This window comes from Heteronotia binoei, chromosome 4 (genome assembly GCF_032191835.1).
Source record: "Heteronotia binoei isolate CCM8104 ecotype False Entrance Well chromosome 4, APGP_CSIRO_Hbin_v1, whole genome shotgun sequence".
Classification (NCBI taxonomy): domain Eukaryota; kingdom Metazoa; phylum Chordata; class Lepidosauria; order Squamata; family Gekkonidae; genus Heteronotia; species Heteronotia binoei.
In genome coordinates, this window is record NC_083226.1 from 30,129,324 (window position 1) to 30,152,473 (window position 23,150).

The following is a 23,150-nucleotide window of genomic DNA, read 5'->3' on the forward strand; positions in this document are numbered from 1 at the left end:
AAGACTTGTTTGTTAGAGCATAAATCAAGGGTTCATCTGGCAGTTCCAGATGCCTCTTTTGTGAGTCATTTCCAATCAGCCCATCATGGCATAGATGATTTTAAATTTCTAGCTATTTATAAGGTGCCTGAACACATGGATGGCATGACTGCACTAAGGGTTCTTTTGGACATTCAAACTGGGGGCTGTGACACCGGAAGGTTTGAATATGAATTTGGATCTAGCGTGCTTTCTGTAGTAAAAGCTATTTCAAATTTGGCATATAGTAGTAAAATTTGGAAATGGGGATATAATCCCTTTTTTAAAAATAAAGTTTTTTAGAGAAAAGTTTTTGTTGTAAAATATGCAAGGTTTTTTTTTAATATTAAATAAGTGGCTGGTCTACAGCTGGTGCTGATTAGCCCTTTAGATTGTGAGCACTCGAAGAGTTCCTTCTTGGGCTACCAGAAGCGCCAGCACTGTTACACTGACTCGAAAAGTTACTGTGATTGCATCACTGCGTAAGCATTATTTGGCAATAGTCAGTTATGCGAGGTTGGAATACATATGATGATGATACGTATTTTTTGCATTTTTCCTAAAAGTGGGTCCCAATTCATTTGATCAGCGCCTGATGAAGCAGTCATCTGGGAAACGGTCTGTAACCGGTCCACCGTTGCACACAGGACATCTAACTTTGGGACATTCAAAATTTACTGAACAATTCAGCATCAACTTCAGTATGTATTGAACTCCACCTACTGCGCAAAGAAGACAGAGCTCTTGCTCTTTAAATTACAAACGCACATTCGGCGATTGGCGCAATATTTTCCATTGTGTTTCACTTCAAGTCAGCATTACTATCATGCAATTGTGTATGCAATTGTAGTGATATTTTGAACACATTTGATGAGTTTTGTATGAGTGTTAATATATTTAATATTTGCAGTATTAAGCTGTTGAGCTTTTGCGTTTCTTTGTGCAACTGAGAGAGCCTGGCAAAGCAAGCTCTGTTTCCCCCTCCCCTCTCCCCAAGGAAGGAGCCTCAGCCGATGGAGAAAATAGAGGCTTTGCTCTGTAGCTCCTGTGCAATTGAGCAAACCTGGCAAAACAAGCTATGATGCAGAAAGGAGCAAGAGAGAGGGCGAGAAGGAAGCAGGACAGCTAGCTGCTCAGGAGCCTGATAGGAGCTCTCTGGGAGCCTGATTTGGCCCCCGGCTGCATGTTTGACACCCCTGCACTAGAGACCTACTAGAAGGCAGTCCTCAGGCAGATGGAACAATGGTCTGATTAGGTGTAAGCAGGGGGGACCCGATGCCCCATGGCACCCTATGCAGACTCACTGCCTAGCCCCCCCCAAAAGCGCCCCCAGCACTCCCCCCCACACCTCCCCCCTCCCCCCCTCCTGAACCTTCCTCACCCCATGCCGATTTCAATGCTGGAACCGGCTCTAGCACTGCGCGTTCCAGCTATCTAAAGCCCCCCTACCCAATCACTCCATCAGCGGGTAAAACCGCGCCGCAGGGCCATGCCATGCTCACAGTCTGTCAGGACCAGCATCCTGAAAGGGCGGCCCCACTGCCGCTGACTCCTCCCCTCCCCACTTCCTAGATGGGAGAGGAGTCAGCAGCAGCAGGGCTGCCCTTTCAGGACGCTGGTCCTGACACACTGTGAGCACCGGCTCCATGGCGCTGTTTTGCCTGCCGATCGAGTGATAGCCTTAGATAGCTTTAGATCGGCGTTTCCCATTAGCAGGGTTGCGACCCAGCACAAGCCACGCTGCCCTCATTGCCGGGTCAGAAGATGCAGCTGCGCCTGTGCGGGGACCTCCTGACCTCTCTCAGGTCAGCGGAGGTCAGGGGATGCAGCCGCGCCTGTGCAGGGAACCTCTCGACTTCCCCCAGGCTGGCGGAGGTCAGGGGATGCAGCCGTTCCTGCGTGGGGACCTCCCAACCTCCCCCAGTTGTGCATCCTCCAACGCCTGGGCCAAGTGCATGGAGCCCTCCCGGTGATGCAACCGCCGAGCTAGGGCGCCCTGGGCCATGCAGCCGCCTACGGCACACACCTCCCAGAGCACTTGGCTGCTCAGTGCAGGCTCCATCCTGCGCCTCTGGAGAAAGCGCGGCTCTCCAGGAAGCCCCCCTGCCCACAGGGCACACACCTTCTGCAGTGCTGCTGTCCCTCCCCCCTCCGGCTGTGAAGGGCTCCCTTAACTGGCTGCTATACTTGCTTCGTAACTAGGGAGAAATTAAACTAAAAGCACCCCGGTGGCTCATCTTCGGAGCCACACGCCATCCGGACTGCCGCAGGGCTTCCTCCTGGAGTCACCAACACCAGCCGACATGGCCTCTGCACTTTACCTGCCGGCATGGGGGAAGGGGAGCCTGAGAGAAAAGCAAAGTCCCTCCTTCCTCTTGAGTTTTCTTGTCATTGAGGCCGAAGCAAAACGTTCTGGCCAAGCCATTTCCCTCCCCCTCCATCAGTTGGCAGCATTGGCCGGCAGAGGTCAGGGAATGCCCCCGTATTCGCGCGGGGCACTCTCTACGTCCCGCTGGCGGCAGGGCTCAGCGGGTCGAACGGCAGGGCAAGAGTCAGCAGTTTTAAAGGTAAGTTGCTACCATCCCATTTGTTTGCTTTGCTTTTCTTTTCCTTTTCTTTTCTCGTACTTCCTTTTGTCCCTCTTTCTTTCACTCCTTCCCTCCCTTTTCCTTCCTTCCTATTTCTTTTCTCTTTCTTTTTTGTCTATTTGTCTACCTCAAAAAACATCCCGCCCAGCCCCAGGTACCCGTGGATCAAATCTCCACTATCCCCTATGGGAATTGGTCTCCACAGGGGATAATGGAGTGTCCAGCAGACATTTCTCTCCCCGCCACCCCGCTTTCTAATGGCCATGAAGAGGGGGGAGGGCCTCCAAACTGGGGGATCTTCTGCTTTCACCTGGAATTGACAACCCTAGAATGGAGGGGTGGGTGGCGGCAGCAGTGGTGGTGGGCAGCGGTAGCGGGTGCAGGCAAACTAGGTGCTTGCCTGGGGCACGGGGGGGGGGGGAGCCCAATTTGCACAAAACAAATTCCATAGCATACAACACTGCCAATTTTTAGTTCTATTCAGTCACTCAAAACACACAAAAGAACTGAAAACTGAAATCAAAGGTCACTATCTCTGTTTTGCTAAAATCAGTGGTTTATTTGTTGTGTTCATTATATACTTATATACTTACTGTCATTATACAAGTATGTCCCAAACAGTTTAATTCCCCTCCAAAAAAAATATGGAAACCATTCCTAGGTCTAGGGCATGATGGTTTTACAGATTATATTCCACTGCTTTTGTGCATGTTCAATATAAAAATTTATTGTTTTGATTTTGTGATTCAACAAAATGTTTCTGTTGTATCTTATATGGAACGTGGTTAGAAATTAATAAAAATTAAGTAATGCATGCATACATACCAGAATGCCACACCATTCACATCTCATACCCGAGAGCACCTCTGAAGAACCACATGTTTTCTTGCACACTTTGCAACGTGCACCAGAAGGAAGATTTCCCTCCCGCCAGTGATGATGGTATGTGTCCTATTAAAAAATACAGACAAGTCAATTATTTCAGCTATTTAAAGAAAATAGCCATGAAGTGGACACCAAAGTATTATTTGTGTTTGAAATATGAACAGAAAGTCTGGAAGAATTGTTTTAAAGTAAAAGGATAGCAACTATAATGTCAACGTAGAATATAAATTAAAGCAAACAGAGAATATATATATTAAATGGCAGAATAATCAAAAGCATCACCAAATAAATTTGCTTCCTAAGCTTTTAAAACAATAGTCATTGTACGTACATGATCCTGATGACCGTCTTGATGGGTCTGACGACAGTCACTGCAAGCAAACAGGACACAATCTGTATGCACATGTAGCTCGCACACTGAAAGCAGATTAAAAAGGAAGTTTACTTTTTACACTTGCTTACATCTGCACATTGTCTTATCTCCTGTTTTACTTTTAGAAGATTTCACCAACTTTATAACACAGAAATACTGAAAGATTCGAAACCCACATTCAAAAGCGGACTTTGAGGGACAATAAATCAGTAGCAAAGAATGTGATTCACTATCCCAAAAGTTTCCAACATCAGTTCCTACCACTGCCAGTCAAAACAGCTTAGGTGGCTGTGTTGAGAAAATTTAAGAGCATGGGGAGCCACTATCAAAGTGAAAATTACTGAGCCAGGAGCATCAGTGGTCTGACAATGATAAACGCTTGTTTGACACTACAAGGACATCAGATGTTTATCTTGAGAACAGTCACTGAAGCTGCCATATCTCTCACTATACACAGCATTGAATGTTCTGGAATAAACATGTCCTCCCAACAGAAGGTGACAATTATCGTGGTAGCTCAACCTTAGTAGTATTGCAGTGCTAGAGTTACAGAGCCAGCTTCAGCATGGAGGGCGGGATACAGATTGAATAAACTAAACTAAACTAGCTGTTGGAAAAGGAAGTGCAGTTTCCTTCCTTTCAACCTTTCCGCCTTTCTAAATAATCTTCCCCAGAAAATCCATACACAGTCTTTTTCCTGTCGATCTCTCATCCATCAGTGGAGAGAGATCAGAAAGTGTCCTGATATGCTTTGTTTCTGAACATGACTCACTGTGTTTCAGCCTTACCTTCACAACGAAATGCTGGAGTCTCTAACTGTTTTCTGCAGACAGCACAAAACTTTCTCTTATAGTGCCCAGGAGGTCCCAAACAATGTGCAACTGGAACCTGTACGAAAAGGAGGCCATACTTTAACTCAGAGGGTGAGAAACCCTTTTTCTGCCAAGGGCAATATGGATATTTATAACATCATTCAACTTTTAAAAAGTGCTCCGCCAAGGGAGAATGATTCAGGCCGGCAAAATTAATAAAAAAAATTGTTTTTCTATTTGAAATCATGTGGGGAGAGCCTAATCCAGCACACACACACAAACACATCTGGCCCACCGCCCTAAGCAAATGCATAGGCCCAGGGCTTTTTTGTAGAAAAAGCGAAGCAGGAACTCAATAGCATATTAGACCACATCCCCTAATATTAGCATATTAGATCACACACTCATTAGCATATTAGGCCACCATCTGGGATAAACAAGTGCAAACTGAACTGTGACAGTAACTTTTCCAGGCCCTGCAGCAATTCTGGCCGGCCAGCCAGGTCCTGGGGAGGCTGCCGCACAGTACATCTGGGCCCTGTGATCCCTGTCCGACCCTGGAGAGGCTGCTGCACAGCACAGCTGGGCCCCACGATCCTTGCTGGCTAGCCAGGCCCCAGGGAGGCTGCCACATGGCTCGGTTCAGCCCAGCAATTCCCGAGGGCCAGAACAAATGACCTCAAGGGCCACATATGGCCCTTGGGATGGAGGTTCCCCACCCCTGCTTTAAGTATATAATTCACTATAATAACACTAACGTTTTGTCTACAAGTACACATGCAACATAAAAAATGACTAGCTAGTTTGAAGAGTTTGATTACTGTATATTCAGTAACACAATAAAACTTGCCAGACAAGGTATACAAACACAGAAGAACTACCAGCAGTTTATGTTCTTACATAGTACATAGCGATGGCAGCAAATTCACAAGGGCTTCAGTAGCAGGAATATCTAAGGCAAAAAGGATAGAGTTGCCAAGCCTACATCCTTTGGGAGGGGGGTTCTGGCGCATAGGGGGAATATTGTGAATGCTGCGATATCACATGCAAACAACACTCTAGGAATTCTCCCAATCTCTTTGGTAAATTTCTAGAGCATTGCAGATGCTGTGGCCCTGTCTCCCCCCTCCCCTATTACTTAATTGGTCATCCCTATGACTTGATTGATTTTCTCCTTTTACTTGATTAGTCAAACATGGACAATTGAGGGAAGGGGCAGGAATTCACCCACCACGGGTCATAGTTTTTCCAGCAGCAGATGAAGATGAAGGTTTGTTTTTATAATGCTTGTTTTAAATGCTGTCATCTCAGTAGCTCTGGTGGGGCAGAAAGGCAGAGTACAAATTTTGTAAATAACTAAGTTATAAATTATTTTGCCTTTATGTGCCTGTCTGCAATATGTATCTTTCGGGTCACTGCAGCTGTTTCTTGCCCATGTCATTCATCATCAGCTAAACTCTTCCTCTTTCTCCACTATGCAACTAAACAGGACTGGGCTTGCTGGTGCATAATAGTTGAAAACGTCTGAAGTTCAAATGAGATGTGACAATTTGCTTCTGGAAGCAAAGACATGAACAGTGCCCCATGATTACATAAAATACAAAACAAACTCTTAAGAGTTAAATTTGCCTAATACAAGAAAATGCAATGAAATACAGTGCCTATATTACCAGGATTGGAGGCCCTGAAATCCAGAAATCCAAATAAGCATGAGAAAAAGAGCACACAACACAGAACTCCCCTCCACACAGAAAGCAGTAATGAAAGAAACAATTCAAAAGAAAGGCAAATCTACACAGCAATTGCAAGCAATGTAATTCCTACCACAAGATAAGGGCAGGGGTAGTGCCAGTCACAACTGTCACATCAACCCAGGCACAAAAGATGTTTTCTCTCTTGCACAAGGATCACAAAGGGAATGTCCTCCCTCCCTTATGCTAACAAGTTATACCACTTCCACTGAATGACACAAACATGCACATTCCCTTGCTTCCCATAACTGTTTATATAAAAGCACCTCTGCATCCAGACAAAAACCCACAGAATTACTAGCTTATATATGCATTCTCTTCCTCAGAAACGGAGAGGTAAAGGGGCGACTTTAATTATTCTGTCCAGTCCTATCCTCCCTGAATGCCACAGGGACTGAGCATTCTGCTCTCAAAGCCTCAATTATTTCTGTTCAGAATATTCACCCCATACAGATAAGTGTGCTAATTCAGGCTGGTGATGTCATAAGGCACCCTGAGAAAGCTGCATACTCTTTGGTTCACATTTATTATTGAAAAGACTTCCAGTTTTCCTTCAAATTATTAGAATGTACAGCTAAAAAGTGTGAATGTTAGTAACAGGGAACTGACTGCATCTCCTGTTAACTGCACATCCAGTGGTAAACCTAATTTGTCACTGGGTAGTATGTGAAATGGCTCTGAGAGCCAATTCACACCGCATGCCAATAGAGGCAAACATTTGCAGTGGTAAACACCAGAAGACCTCCATTTGTGAAGTCCTAGGATGGGCTTATTCATATCAAAGACTGAGTTGCACCTGGGGTTGCCAATTTCCAGTGATGGCTGGAGATCTTCTGCGATTACAACTGAACTCAGGTGACAAACATCAGTTCAGCTGGAGAAAATGGAAGCTTTGGAAGGTGCTCTACAGCATTATACTCCACTGAGGCCCCACCCCTTTTCCAAGCCCTCCCTCCTCAGGCTCCACCCCCAAAATCTCCAGGTATTTCCCAACCCATAGTTGGCAATCTTAATTGCCACTTGATTTGTATGTGCGTCCTTGTATGTTAACAAATGCTTGTTTCAGTTTTGCATTTTTTAAATGTTTACCATGGCAAATACCACTGTACATAAATAATGTGTTATCTGTTATTCAGATGGTTTTATGGTAGAGCTGTCATGTTTTTCCTGAACTCAGAATGCACAAGAAAAGAAGAATTTCAAGTTTGTGCTAATAAAAGGGTAACCATAAGTGCACCCAGGGAAAGTTAAAAATAGAGACTTCTTTAAAAATCATGTTTGTTTTTTAAAAGTTAGAAGCTTTTTGCAGGAAAGTTCTTATTTTTTTAAAAAAGAGCACAAAAACAAAGAAAGAATATGCTTTACTTGTACTGAGTGTATGCGCTAACCACTGTTTAAGGCACCAGGATGCCCATTCTATTTTCAGCTATCTTCAGTAGTTACACTTCCTGTTTCAAATTTTATAAGGGTTTCCCTCCGCACTGCATGCCTTCATTGTGCTGATAAATTTAGAACAATGATATGCACAGCTGCAAAGCTTAAAACAATATACCTGGTCAAAGATTGCCATAAAAACATTTACCAGGAGACAAAGGTAATTGGAAAGTTGCAAAATTGTTACCCTGAAAAGCTATGTTGAATGTGTGGCTTAATTTGACCTTGGGCTAATCAACACTTAGTTTGAAAACTGCACTTAGTGCAGGAACCAAACATGAAATAAAAAAGTATCAACGAACATGTGCAGAGCACTTTCCAGTTACTAAATAACAAAGCTGTGTCTACATATAATCTGAGATTTCAGGATATTGCTTCCTTGTTAGAGGACAAATTCTAGGAAGGAAACAACCTCCTCACCCTTCACTTAAGAGATTAAGAACACTCAAGGCTGGGTTTGGGGACTTTCACCCTTCTCTGTGAAACAAAAACAAGTGAACGCACTGAGGTCAGCACTATTAGCAATGCAAATAAGGCTTGAAAAGAGGATTGTACTGGGTTGTTTACACAGTAAACAATTTGATCATCTGGCCCCAAATTGGAGGCAATTAAAAGCAGCTGCAACCAAACAAACAAATTAGGTAGAATACTCATGCAAACAAGGTCTTAATACAATGCATTCTGCTTTAGGAAACAGAGCAGAAATTTCACACATGCCCACACACAGTTTTTACTTACCAGGAAAACAAAAAAAAGTGTGACATGAAAAGATACATTGTACAATTTCATTGCCATTAGTTTCAAACCACACACCCTTTAGATCATGTACAATACATCTCCCCTCAAATGACATGCTGATATTACAAGAATATATAGCACTACAGCAAAAGGACTACCAAATAGGGTTGCCAGCCCCCAGGTGGGGGATCCCCCAATTTCACAGGTTCAAACAGACACCACTCTGCTCAACGTTCCCAGTGAGATGATGTTACATGAAAATTATATAATCACGCTGGGGGCATCACACAGCAACGTTTGGGCATTTGGGGCAAAACATAGAGTTGGGGAGGCTAAACACAGAGAGATGTTGCAAGATTCCACAACATGTTAGGAGGTTCCAACCCCAGCATTTGCCTATCCTGTTACACAATGTGTGCTCTCTACAAAGGTGATCCTTCCTGGGCTCTTTTGAAGCAGCTCCTGCTCCAATGGTAGTGGAAAGTGCCATCAAGAGGTGGTTTGCTGTTGCCTGACTGCATGTCAGAACCCTGATATTCCTTGGAGGTCACCTATCCAAATATTAGCTAGGGCCAACCCTGCTTAGTTTCTGATATCTGATGAGATCGGGCTATCCTGGGCTATCCAGGTCACTTCCTGCTCCAATAACGTGGAGGAAAGACAGGTTAAATGAAAAGATGCTTTGGGAAAGGAGCAAATGGACATCAAGAAACATACTGGCACCACACTGGGGACTGGTCACTGGCTCTCCCTTCCCCTCAAATCTGGAATCCTAATTAATGGTTTCTAGTTTTCCAGCAAACCATGGTTGGTCACTGTATTCAAAGTACAAACTATGGATTATCCTCCTTCCTATAAACCAGGACTTCAAATCAGAGTCTGGAAACTTGATCTGCAGGTAACAGACCTAACAACAGCCTGTGGGTAAAATGCATCAACAACTTATGGCTTGCTTACGGCTTACTGAGCCACACACAAGAAACGGGAAACACACAAATCTGAGAATACCCTAGGTGTGTTCATACAGGAACACACCATGGCTTGCTGTACTGGAATCAAGACAATAGCTGAAGACTCAGAATAAATGTCAACATGTTCCGCACCCAAGAAAAAAGTTGCCCCATAACTTTAATATCTGGAGTTGGAACAGTCTGGATTGGAACAGGAGATCAAAGAAATCCAGTGCACTCAACTACTCACATTTCAGATTATAAATTAATTCTGCATTAGCTTTTCTTTCCAAGATATGAGGGAGGTGCTGCAGCTTACTGGTACAACACAACCTTTATTTATTATTTGGAGACTGATATGTCATGCCTCTTAGCAGATATTTTAAAAAGGCCAACGCCTAGGGGTCCCAAATCTCCCGCTAGGCCTGGAGACCCCCGATTTGGAGCCTCCTCCTCCCGCTGGCCATAAAAGGGAAAGCGGGGGGGGAGGGGGAGAACGGCAGCCCTTCCCACCCAGCCCCGATCGCAGCAGCCAGAACTCTTCCGTTTTCTCAGGCTGCTTCCCGCCCCCAGTCAGCTGGCCGGTGAAGGGAGGGGAGCCCAGCCACGCCCCCAAAGGACCATGCGCCTTTGCACCTCCGGAGGTGAGTGAGTTCTGTCTCCTGCATCAGATTTCCCAGAAAGGGGGGGGGCGGGGGGAGGGGGGTGGAGAGGGAAACGTCTTCTCATAGGGTATAATGGGGAATTGATCTGGAGGTTTCGGGGGCTCTGGGGGAGCTGTTTTTTGAGGTAGAGGCACCAAATTTTCAATATAGTATCTAGTGCCTCTCCCCAAAGTATCCCCCAAATTTCAAAACGATTGGACCAGGGGGTCCAATTCTATGAGCCCCCAAAGAAGGTGCCCTTATCCTTCATTATTTCCTATGGAAGGAAGACATTTAAAAAGGTGTGCTGTCCCTTTAAATGTGATGGCCAGAACTCTCTTGGAGTTCAATTATGCTTGTCACACTCTTGTTCCTGGCTCCGCCCCAATGTCTCCTGGCTCCACCCCCAAAGTCTCCTGGCTCCACCCCCAAAGTCCCCAGATATTTCTTGAATTGGACTTGGCAACCCTACCAACGCCATGCTGGGAATTATTAGGAAGGGAACTGAAAACAAATCAACCAGTATCATAATGCCCCTGTATAAATCGATGGTGCGGTCTCATTTGGAATACTGTCTGCAATTCTGGTCACCGCACCTCAAAAAGGATATTATAGCATTGGAAAAAGTGCAGAAAAGGGCAACTAGAATGATTACAGGTTTGGAACACTTTCCCTATGAAGAAAGGTTAAAACGCTTGCGGCTCTTTAGCTTGGAGAAACGTCGACTGTGGAGTGACATGATAGAGGTTTACAAGATTATGCATGGGATGGAGAAAGTAGAGAAAGAAGTACTTTTCTCCCTTTCTCGCAATACAAGAACTCATGGGCATTTGATGAAATTGCTGAGCAGTCATGTTAAAACAGATAAAAGGAAGTACATCTTCACCCAAAGGATGATTAACATGTGGAATTCACTGCCACAGGAGGTGGTGGCGGTTACAAGCATAGCCAGCTTTAAGAGGGGATTGGATAAAAATATGGAGCAGAAGTCCATCAGTGGCTATTAGCCACAGTGTGACATAGAGTGTTGGACTGGATGGGCCATTGGCTGATCCAACATGGCTTCTCTTATGTTCTTAAAATCAAACAATTAACTATCAAATTACAAAACACAGCACTACATCAAGCCAGTAAAAAATGCAATAAAGTTTAACAAACCTATTATCCAAAGAAACAAGAAAGAGAAAGCCATAAACAAAACAAAGCACACTATCTAAGAAATAGACACATAAAAATGATTATATCTATATGAATCTATAATAACCAGATTGCTGAGAAACAGAAATTCTATAAACGAGGGGACACTATGGAAAAAAATTATCCCTTCCCTGCAAGGCATTGGCCTACTGGCCCTCTTGCCTTTAGGGGGCCCAGGCCAGCTTTCCCCCCTGGCTTCCCCCGTTTGCAGCTCTTCCAGTCTGCACGCACAGTCAGCAACTGAGCCGTTCTTTGCCCAACTTGCCTGGTGTCGTTGCCAAGTTTGCCTCTCTCTGCCTCTCCCCCACAGCTTTGTCAAAGGGACTTTTGAGAAGGTGCCTGCAGACTTCAGTGGGGGCTGCAGGTGGCAGGGTGGGCACTCAGGTAATTTGTGAGAGGGCCCCCAATATTTCAACTGCCTAGGGGCCTCCACAGGGTTTAATCTTGGTATAACCAGGAGTTGCGGCATCTGAAACGGGGACTCAGACGACTAGAGAGGCAATGGCGGTGTACTTGAGACGAAGCGATTCAAACTTCCCTGCCATATTAGACACAGTTAGCGAACCTGAGGCTTCCTGCCTGTCTTCGGATTGTGTTCTGGATGGCTTCGGTGCGCTCAGCCTGGAAGAAGTTGACAGGATCCTCCTATCTGCACGCCCAACAACTTGTAAATTGGACCCTTGCCCCTCCTGGCTTATTAAGACCTGCCAGAGGGAGCTAAGGTATCCTATACGGGATATCATAAATAGATCCCTATTGGAGGGGCATCTTCCATCAGCGCTTAAAGAGGCGGTGGTCCGTCCCCTCTTGAAAAAAACAACGTTAGATCCGGCCGAATTGGCACACTATCAGCCGGTCTCGAATTTGCCCTTTTTGGGTAAACTTATTGAGAGGGCAGTGGCGTTGCAGCTACAGAGTTTCCTGGAGGACGCTTCTGTCCTTGACTCCTGCCAGTCTGGCTTCCGCCCGGGCCATGGGACGGAGACGGTGCTGGTCGCCCTGGTGGATGACCTTCAGCGGCATCTGGATCAAGGCGGCCCAGCGGTGCTGATGCTGTTAGACCTATCGGCAGCGTTCGATACGGTCGACCATCGGCTTCTGGCGTGCCGCCTTGCCGACACGGGGATTCAGGGGCTGGCCTTGCAATGGCTTTCCTCTTTCCTTGACGGTCGGGGACAAAGGGTGGCGATTGGGGAAGAGCTGTCCCAGAGACACATGCTCGATTGCGGAGTGCCTCAAGGGGCGGTACTTTCCCCGATGTTATTCAACATCTATATGCGCCCCCTTGCCCAGATTGCCCGAAGGTATGGGCTGGGTTGTCATCAGTATGCTGATGACACCCAGCTCTATCTGCTCATGGACGGCCGGCCTGCCTGCGCCCCAGAAAATCTGGACCGGGCGTTACAGGCAGTGGCTAGGTGGCTTAGGCTGAGCGGGCTGAAGCTGAACCCGGCGAAGACAGAGGTCCTTTGCTTGGGTCGTTGTGGCCCGGGAAGGGAAATCCCCCTGCCAGTTTTCGACGGCGCGCCGTTGATAGCGGCGAGCAGGGTCAAAAGTTTGGGGGTACTATTGGAGCCTTCACTGACAATGGAGGCTCAGATAGCAGCCACTGCCAAGTCCGCATTCTTTCATCTTAGGCGGGCGAAGCAGTTGGCCCCCTTCCTGGAACGCGACGACCTAGCAACAGTGATTCATGCTACGGTCACCTCGAGGTTGGACTACTGTAATGCCCTCTACATGGGGCTACCCTTGTGCCGGACCCGGAAATTGCAGTTAGTGCAGAATGCCGCTGCCCGGCTGCTATTAGGGCTCCCAAGATGGGAGCACATTCGGTCGGGGCTTCGGGATCTGCACTGGCTGCCAATAACATTCCGAGTCCAGTACAAGGTGTTGGTCATTACCTTTAAAGCCCTATATGGCCTAGGACCTGCCTACCTTAGGGACCGTCTCTCCCCACACGTTCCCCAGAGAGTACTACGATCGGGTTCACAAAACCTGTTAGTAATCCCCGGGCCAAAGGAGGCCCGCCTGAAATCCACCAGGGATCGGGCCTTCTCGGTAACGGCGCCTTACTGGTGGAACCAGCTGCCAGTAGAGGTACGGGCCCTGCGGGACCTAGGGCAGTTCCGCAGGGCCTGTAAGACAGCCCTCTTCCGGCAGGCCTATAACAACTAACTGACATTGAGAATATCTTCTGGATGGAACTAAAAATGCATCTACAGACCGCTGGTTTTTATTCTTATTTTTATGTCTTATTAATTATGGTTTTAACTTTATTATGTAAATGTTTTTAAGCTGAATCTATGTGAATTATAATGTTGTAAGCCGCCCTGAGCCACTTCGGTGGGAAGGGTGGGATATAAGTCTAAATATAAATAAAAATAAATAATCCAGCACTGCTTCCCTGTATACCCCCAGACTTTTTCCCCATTGCCTCTTACCCCTCTTCCAAATATGCCTTGCCCTTCATACAAATTCTTCTTAACTGTAACACCTCACCTCTTGTCAATGTGGTCATCACCCGTCCACTAGTCAGGGGAAAAGAGCATTAGAGAAAACAGACCTCCTCCAAGAATTCAGCCCCCTGTTTCTTTTCAAGATGGTGCCAAGCAAAAGGAAAAATACTACTAGAGATGGTGGCCAGTGCCGCTCTGACATTTTATTCTGGCCTTCTTCCAAGGAGCTCAAGGCATGTACATGCCCCTTCCCCATTTCACATCCAGAAGCCCCCTGTGAGGTAGGATGAAAAAAGGAGTAGAGAGAGGAGAAGCTCAAGGTCACTGAGAAAACTTCATGGCTGAGGCAATCTAAACCTCCATGGCCCTAGGCTTATGTTCTAACCATTATAACACAGTGGCTCTCTCATTGGTTCTCATTTATAGAATATCCCTGGCAAATGAGAGATGCAAACAGAAGGGAAAGCAAAGAATAATAGAGGATAGTAGGGAGGCAGACAGGCGCCCAATATTCCCTCTCAGCAAACAGGAGTAGCAGCAGAAACAGTCAATGAATCTTTGATGCATTGCCTTCTCAAAGCCATTTGGCAAATTGCTATCACACCCTATCCTTTAAGGATGATGGAATGGAACCAGCTGCCTATTACGTACAAAGATTCTGTTGAATGTCAGCTCAGTTGTAAACAACAACCAATTTTAATAAATCCCAAGTATATCTTGCTCATCTCTGCATAGCATTTCATTATTTCAGTCAACAAGCTAAGTGCCAAGGGAGATCAGCCATCTTTCTGACATTCCCACTCAAAACCCTATTTCCCCAATGTTCATTTAAAAAAAAAAGAATCCATGACTGCTCATTTCTCAAGCAGAGTACTGGCACACTGTGTGCTAACATCAAAGGAGAAAACTGAACTGGTATCACTAAAGCAGCCCCCTTTGTCTCAAGTGATCCGGCCACTGGGCTGTACTTCTCTACAATGCCATCCTTGCATTTGAAAAATGCTGCATTAAGTTTATGCATGTTACTTCTCATCTGAAATTAGCAAGGTTTTGCAGTGTGGAAGTTAGGCTCCAAAATTAAGTGAAACTGACTTCCTTGCAAGGTACAGCTCAACCTTCCACATTGCATTTTCCATGTACAGGTCTGCCCTGCTGAGTAATCCAAAGCACAGAAACAACACACCTGATGGACTGCACACAAAACTAGGTCCTTTTGAATCCATGAACTTGAGAATCTAAATCCCTGCAGTATTAAGGTTTCCAACTGATCAATCCACCTGCATGTACAAATCAACATATGGGAATTCCAAGCACAATACTCATCTGATATGATAAACATTATAAAGAAATCCCTCAAAGAGATATTTTTTATTATTTATTTATTTTGGATTTCTATCCTGCCCTCTCTGCAAGCGGACTCAGGGCACCTAACAATCATTTAAAACAACAATTTTAGGTTACAAAATTAAAGCAATAAAGCTTAAACAAAAATTAAATTTATGGTGCTACTCAAAAAATTTAGTATAGGTGGGATCACAGCTTCCTTCTTCAGCAGTCCAATTAATATTGAAACATAATTTCTTCTTTTCCTGACAGTGATCCTTATGATGGTCCCGGTTCCTCATAATTGATGCTGCTCAGCAGTCAGATTTGTCACTTGTCATTAAATCTGACACGGCTTTTTTTTTTTCCCGGGGGGGGGGGGAGGAATTCTTTTTTTTTTTTTTTAAGGAGAAAAAATGGCTACAGTTCTCATATTTTAGCTACATATACTGCTAAAATTCCAGGATACATGAATCCTCCATAGTTTATTATCTATTAGAAGCATCTTAGTCCAGGATTCCTTCTTTATTTTAGATTAAGGACCCATGGAGATGATCGCTGAAACAAAATTATTCATTGGGGTAGTCGACATACCGTCATATGGATTTATGTGCCAGAGTAGGGTTTATTTAGCTGTGGAATCTCACTTCATTTATTCAAGTTATGTTATTTAAAGCCCATGTTTCTCACTTGGGACTCAAGGCAGATTACACAAAGCAAGTCAATACAATCAACAATAAAACAATAAGATTAGGGTTGCAAAACCAATAAGAAGTCTACAAGAAGAACTGAAGCAAAGTATTAGTGTGACTCATTAAATTATGCAAAACTCCACAGCAGGATCCTAGTTTCCACAAGCTATATACAGTAGTGTAGACCACAGTCACCAATAATTTTTCCAAGCAACTTTGTGACTCATTCAGTACAGTGTAATGCTATTGCCTGCGAGGAAAAGCCCTCTTGAATAACTCAGCTTTGCATAGTTTGCAGAAAGCCAAGAGAGTGGGAGCCTTCCTGACCTCCTCAGGCAGGCCATTCTGCAAGGCAGGAGCCACAACAGAGAAGGCTTGCATAAGGACAGTTGTTGATCTTGCCCATTTGCAGGTAATAGAAAGCCCTGTTCAGATGAGCGAAACTGTCATGGCAGAGCTGCTCCCTAGACAACTTCACCACATGAAATTTTGTTATGTAGAAAGATCATTAAAATTTAATCGTATCACTATGTTTGCCTGAATATCTTAAATTGAACTATTATGCTTCTGAGTAGGGTCTTTAATACAAAAGCAATTTCTACATGATAAACATAAATAAATCCTGCAGTTCCGGTTACCTCTCCCATCTTCTTCTCAATACTCAGGCAAGTTAAAACAGTAACTTTCCAAGAAAGCCATTAGCAATGGCCCCTACAAAAGTGGCATGCAGGAGAACCATATATAAAATATTCATTTAAGCTAAACTGGAGTCTAGACAATATGGATTGCTCACAAAAAATAATTCTAACATAGCATGGCTCACAGTCAGTTGTTAACCAAGTTCAAGCAAGATTAGATTTAGTATGTGATATCTAGGATTGTCAACCTCAAGATGGCACCTGGAAATCTCCTGCTATTATCATTGATCTCCAGATGACCAAGATCCATTCTCTTAGAGAAAATGGCTGCTCTGAAGGGTGGACTCTATAGCTTTATACCCTGTTGAGGTCTCTTCCCAAACCCTGCCCTCCACAGGTTCCACATGCACACCAATCTCCAGGTATATCCCAAACCAGAGCTGGGAACCCTACAGTGCAGCCTGGTGATTACAGAGATCAGTTCCTCTGGAGCAGGGGTAGGGAACATTGGCTCTCCATATGTTTTTTTGCCTACAACTCTCATCAGCCCCAGCCAGCATGGCCAATGGCTGGGGCTAATGGGAGTTGTAGGCAAAAAAACATTTGGAGAGCCAACGTTCCCTACGCCTGCTGAAGCAAATAGCTACTATGGAGGGTAGACTGTATGGCTGAGGTCCCTCTCCTCCTGAATTCCTGTCCTCTCCAGGCTGTACCCTCAAACCTCCAGAAGCTTCTTGTTCAGAGCTGAAACTCCTATCCTAACAATCCTAATTCTTTTTGAATTTCCTCAGTGCAGGAATTTGTATGACACCAGTTTCTGAGTTCATGAGCCTTTAACTTGGGGAGGGAGGGTGGCTCAGTGGTAGAGCATCTGCTTGGCAAGCAGAAGGTCCCAGGTTCAATCCCTGGAATCTCCAACTAAAAAGGGTCCAGGCAAGTAGGCATGAAAAACCTCAGCTTGAGACCCTGGAGAGCCGCTGTCAGTCTGAGTAGGCATTACTGATTCAGTATTGGGTCTGATTCAGTATAAGACAGCTTCATATGTTCCCAGCTAACTTGACCTCGAATTCCAAATCTTGTTTGAAAGAAACATTTTCAGCAAGACAGGAGGAGAGTTTTATTTCACTGATGGATGGAACCAACTGCCATTTTTCCCCCTCTCTGTGTATTCAAAACACCGTCCACATTTTACAATATTAGTACATTCTAAGAATCTGGCAGCGGGTGGGGGGGAGATCTTTAACACCCTTCCTATATTAGAGCTTTCCATAAATAACCACTTTGTATAATCAGTAAGAAGGGCAGGGTACAAAAATAAAAGCTTTCCATACATAGAATAAACTATCATTAAGCCTTCTGTTATGTTTTCCAGCCTACAGTCACGTTGAATATTTGCTTCATGTAGCCAGCACGCAAAACATATCCCCATACGGCACACAGCTTCATTTGCACAGATCAGCAAACCATCAGGCAGTCCGTAATTAACAGCAGCAACTGAACATTTTTACTACACCTTCTGATGTCTAAGCACCAAAGCTGTTTACAAGAGGGAGATTGTTTGGGCTAGCTTGAAAAGGAAATGTTTCCTAGAACAAAGCACAAAAACATTCAGCACAGCACCCACTGAAGGAAACCAGAAAAGGACCTATGCTTTTTTTAAAAAAAAAAATTGTTTTAACATGAGTTGCAGCAAACCACAAAGGAACGTAAATGAAAGTGTTCTCTCCTTACCACCAACTTCAATCTCTTCTAGCATCAACTACAATTATGAATTAACAAAATAATGTTTGCATATGACTTTTGATTGATAATATTGACTATACACTAGCTCTAAACAAACAGCAGCCATTTTTTTAGTACAAAGGGGAGACAGGCACATAACCTCCTCCTGTCCTTTACGCACAAAGTATAATTATCAATGTACTCTGCCATAAGTAGCTCCCTCAAATCAGTCAGTCCTGAGGGAAATCAACCCAGACTGTTCCCTGGAAGGTCAGATGCTGAAGCTGAAGCTCAAATACTTTGGCCACCAAATGAGAAGGGAGCACTCACTGGAGAAGATCCTGATGCTAGGAAAGACAGAAGGCAAAAGAAGAAGGGGACGGCAAAAGATGAGATGGCTGGACAGCGTTACTGATGTGACTAACATGAATCTGAGCAGACTTCAGAGGATGGTGGAAGACAGGAGGGCCTGTTGTGACTTGGTCCATGGGGTCACAAAGAGTCAGACTCAACTGTGCGACTGAACAACAACAAAAATTCCTCCTCTGCACCATTTCCAGTAGTATTAACTGAAAACATGACAGCTATAGAGCCAATGCTAGGCACAATCACTCACTGTCTCTCCTTTTTTCTTAACCTTAGCCATGTATCCCACTTGAACCGAACAGATCTGGTGCCAATTATTGGTTTCAAACCCGAGTTAAAAGCAAGAACTCTAGCTAGCATAAGAAATTACCATCAATTTTGATGTAATACTTATCCATGAACATAACCAACAAGGAAAGGGTTGAAGGAATTTACACTACAGACAAGAGTATACTGACAAAGAGAGCATATGTGCATAGGGATTCAGAGATTAATATAACAGGAACCCAGACCATTTGCAGCTACCCACGTCAGACAGCATCAGCACCACCCAATGATGTCGATGGAATTGCTGGATGATTTGGCTTGATCAGGTGGTCTATATAGCCCAATAACCACATTGTAGTACATTCTGGCACATTATCTGAGCAAATTTCTGGAGAAAAGGCTCATCTATTACACTGTGACATGCACACCCTTCACATAATCAACAGTGCTTAGAAAGCAGGATAACTGATCACAGGGAGAGGGTATACACATGGCACTTTCTCCCACTATCAATCACATTTTTAAGTTATTGTCAGCTTACAACTCCATCATCACATATGTGAATTTAGGGTACACTGGTCCTACATGCATCACTTCACACCTACTTACACTTTCATCTGCCATTTTGTTGCCCAATCACCCTGCTTGGAAGGATCTACTTGGTGTTACTCACAATTCCCTTGGATTTTTACCATCCTGAACAACTAAGTATCATCAACAAACTCTGCTACCTCACTGTGTATTCCCAGTTTCAGGGTGGGTAATTTATGAATAATTTATATAATCAGTCTCAACATAGATCTCTGCTCACCTCCCTCCACTGTGAAAACTACCCATTCGTCCTCATCCTCTGCTTCTTCTAACTATTATACTTCATGAAAGGACACATTCTTATATCCTATTAATATTAAGTTTAATCTGAAGTCTCTACAGAGGCACCTTGTCAAATCTTTTTGGGAAGTCCAAATATAAAGTGTCTACCAGTTCACCCCTATCTACTTACCTGCTGACTATCTCAAAGAATTCTGAGAAGTTTGAGTTAGGACTTCCAGAAGCCATACTGAGCCCTCTATAATTTTATTTATTTATTAAATGTTTTAGTTGCCACTCACCTGGTGGGTCCCATGACAATTTACAACATAAAAACCAATAAGATAAAACAACATAAAAAAGTAACAAATATTAACATTAAAATATTAGATTATTAAAATATATGGCTATCACCATACCACTATTAAAACAGTTCAAACATACGGTTATCCTCCAAAAGCCAACCTCTATAATTCAACCCTGTGGAAACTAAACAAGTCCACTAAGGCAGATATGTCATCTGAGTGTGCATAACACAGGGTAGGGGTCACAACTGAGAAGGCCCTTTCCCAGGTGACAACTAACCAAGCCATCCTGGGGTGAGGCACCTGCAAGCGGCCCTTAGGCAATGACTGAAGGGAGCATGGGGGGGGGGGGGTTGTAATGGAAGAGAAAATCCTGTAGGTATGAGGATCCCTCACCATTAAAGGCTTTAAAAGTTAACACCAACACCTTGAATTGCATCCAGAGAACAACTGGTAGCCAGTGCAGCTTCAGCAGAATTAGAAGAATATGAGTTGACCATGATGTTCCAGACAGCAACCTGGCAGCTGCGTTCCGGGCCACCTGTAGCTTCCAAAGTGTTTTCAAGGGTAGAGTGAATTACAGTAGTTCAGTCTGGAGGTGACCATTGCATGGATCAATGTGGTGAGATCTGGGCCAGACAAATAAAGAGCCAGCTGGCGGGCCTGGCATAGGTGCAAAAACACTGACTGTGCTACCATGGCCACTTGTTTATCCAATAACAGCACAGAATCCAACCACACCCTGAGGTTCTTTACAGAATCTACAGCTGTCAGCTGGACACCACTGAGTCTCAGGAATGACCCTCCAGCTAGCATCTCAGTCTTTCCTAGCCACATGACCTCTGTCTTGGATGGATTCAACTTTCAACCAGCTTTCCCTTAACCACTGGACTGCATCCAGGCACTGGCATAATGCCAAGAGCTCTGTCGCCAGCAGTTCATCCAGCAGAAGAAAGAGCTGTGTGTCATCATACTGATGACACCCAACTCCGAAACTCCTGACAAGCTTGGCAAGAGGGTGCATATATATATATGCTAAATGACATCGGAAAGAGGATCAAACACTGTAGGACTCCACAATTCAGGTCTTGTCAGGAAGACCTCCCTGATAGCAATCCTCTGAGAGTGGCCGAGCAGCTGCAAGTTTTCCTGGATGAGACATCTGCCCTGGACCCTTTTCAGTCAGGCTTCAGGCTTGGCTTTGGGACCAAAACTGCACTGGTCGTTTTGGTTGATGATCTCTGTTTACATCTGGATAAAGGCATGCCTGTCCTCTTGATCATTCTGGATCTATCCATGGCCTTCAATACAGTTAACCATTTGGTCCAGATTGGCTGCCATGTCTCCCTGGCATTAAGGGGCACTGCCCGGCCCTTAGTTGGTTCACTGCCTCTTCTCAGAATCAATACTTGGATTATTTAATATTTCAGTACAAGGGCAGCTAAAATCCAACTGAGCAGCAGAACACATCTGACACAATTGTACTTTTCTGCTAAATAACTATATTTTACAGTTTGCAAAACTGACTTGCCTTCTACACACATATACAAACACACAGAGCAGCCAAAAGAGAAGAATAAAATTCAGGTTAAACATGAGAAATATACATGCTAAAGATATTTTTGCACAAAAATCATCACCAAGTATGAGTGACTTACCCTTACAAGACCTGGAGCAATACAGGAGCATGGTATCTTCACATGTTTCAGGCACTTTTCGTGAGACATAAAATTGCAAACTGGAAAATAAAGTATTTACGTTAATGAGTCCTCTAATAGTTTCAATTACACAGTTCATCCTAGAATCACACTCTATTCCCTCGAGTTTCAAAAACTCTAGTTTAAATTGTGAGCAGATAATGCTATTGTGAAAAAACTTTTCTTGGGATTCAGCTTCACTTTCTAATAATCGTGACTGCAAGAAAGGTGAGAAAACAAGGGTGTCTTCTAACATTGGTTATCTGCCCCAAATGCAATGCTTTTGGAAAGTCTTTTTTTCCTGCTTCCTCACAGAATTATGGTGCATTGTGCACCTCCCCAGCTTTTCTACAATCTGCATGGCTGCTGTGCGCACAGATATATTCAGATTTTTAAACAGCATTAGAATACCTTCATACTAGGGTTGCCAGTCTCCAGGTGCAGCCTGGAGATCTCCCACTTTTACAATTGATCTCCAGCTGATAGAGATCAGCTCTCCTGGAGTAAATGACTGCTTTGAAGGGTGGGCTCTGGCATTGTACCTCTCCAAACCCCTCCCTCTCCTAGATCAAAGTCTCACGGTAGTTTGTACTGATATACCATTGTAACAAAAGATGCAGGATGTTTGCCAATATCAGTACTATGGATTACTGCAACTGAACAGGTAACTAAAATCAGTATCGGGTACCTGTTGCACTTAACAATAAATTGAAAGAATTAAATGTCTTTCAAGCTACTATATTAGAGAACAGGCTTACAGTTCATGGTTTAAGATGCCAGCTGAGAAAACTGAATGTTTGGGGACATCATGTTGCAAACTCTTAAAAATCTGACACTGAGTGAAACATCAGTTTCTTCAGAATGACAGCAGGCACGTTTGCATTAATACCTATTCCAAGCAGATACCCATAAGCAGACATTTCAGCATATAGCATACAGAGAAGCTGCTCCTTCTGTTTTTCTGTGAACATCCAACCAAAAATCTCCTAGCATTCTATCTAATTAATCATGTTATATCAGTGTTAATGCTCCAGTTCCTTTCACAGTTATGTATGTAAAAACCTAGGTGCAAATTGTTAAACGTGTCCTTATTTCTCACCTGATTACCTGATACACTATCTAAATTGCCTACTAGACTAGATTGTCCTGACACGGCTTAACTCTGACTTGCTAGTATCTCTTCATTCCTACCACCTAGACTTGTAACATTTTCAAGACTAATGGCTGTCCTTTAACACTCTTTGGAATTTATCGACTGCAACATACTAACTCCACTGAAATTTCTTAACAATCATGAGGAAATTGAAATTCTGAAATAACAACCTTGCATATATGTACAATGTGTTAAATGCAATGATCTACGCAATCCTCACTGCATGCACAATTCCTGTTTAATGCTATGCACAGATGATGACTTTTGGGATGCCTCAGAGTTTAATTAATTTGAAACACAGAGTTTTTTTCTTTAAAATGTTGCAGGTGCA

The 23,150-nt window shown here is 44.1% G+C and overlaps 1 protein-coding gene across 1 annotated transcript in view; it reads right to left on the minus strand.

Annotated features, from left to right (window-relative positions):
* Window positions 1–23,150, minus strand: part of DGKQ (diacylglycerol kinase theta) — a 92,938-nt gene that overhangs the window by 49,614 nt on the left and 20,174 nt on the right. Inside the window, exons 2-5 of the mRNA XM_060237043.1 lie at window positions 21,628–21,707; window positions 4,653–4,752; window positions 3,823–3,908; window positions 3,432–3,557 (exon numbers count right to left, since the gene is read on the minus strand). Coding sequence (XP_060093026.1) covers window positions 3,432–3,557; window positions 3,823–3,908; window positions 4,653–4,752; window positions 21,628–21,707 — 392 coding nt within the window. The remainder of the gene's footprint in view (window positions 1–3,431; window positions 3,558–3,822; window positions 3,909–4,652; window positions 4,753–21,627; window positions 21,708–23,150) is intronic.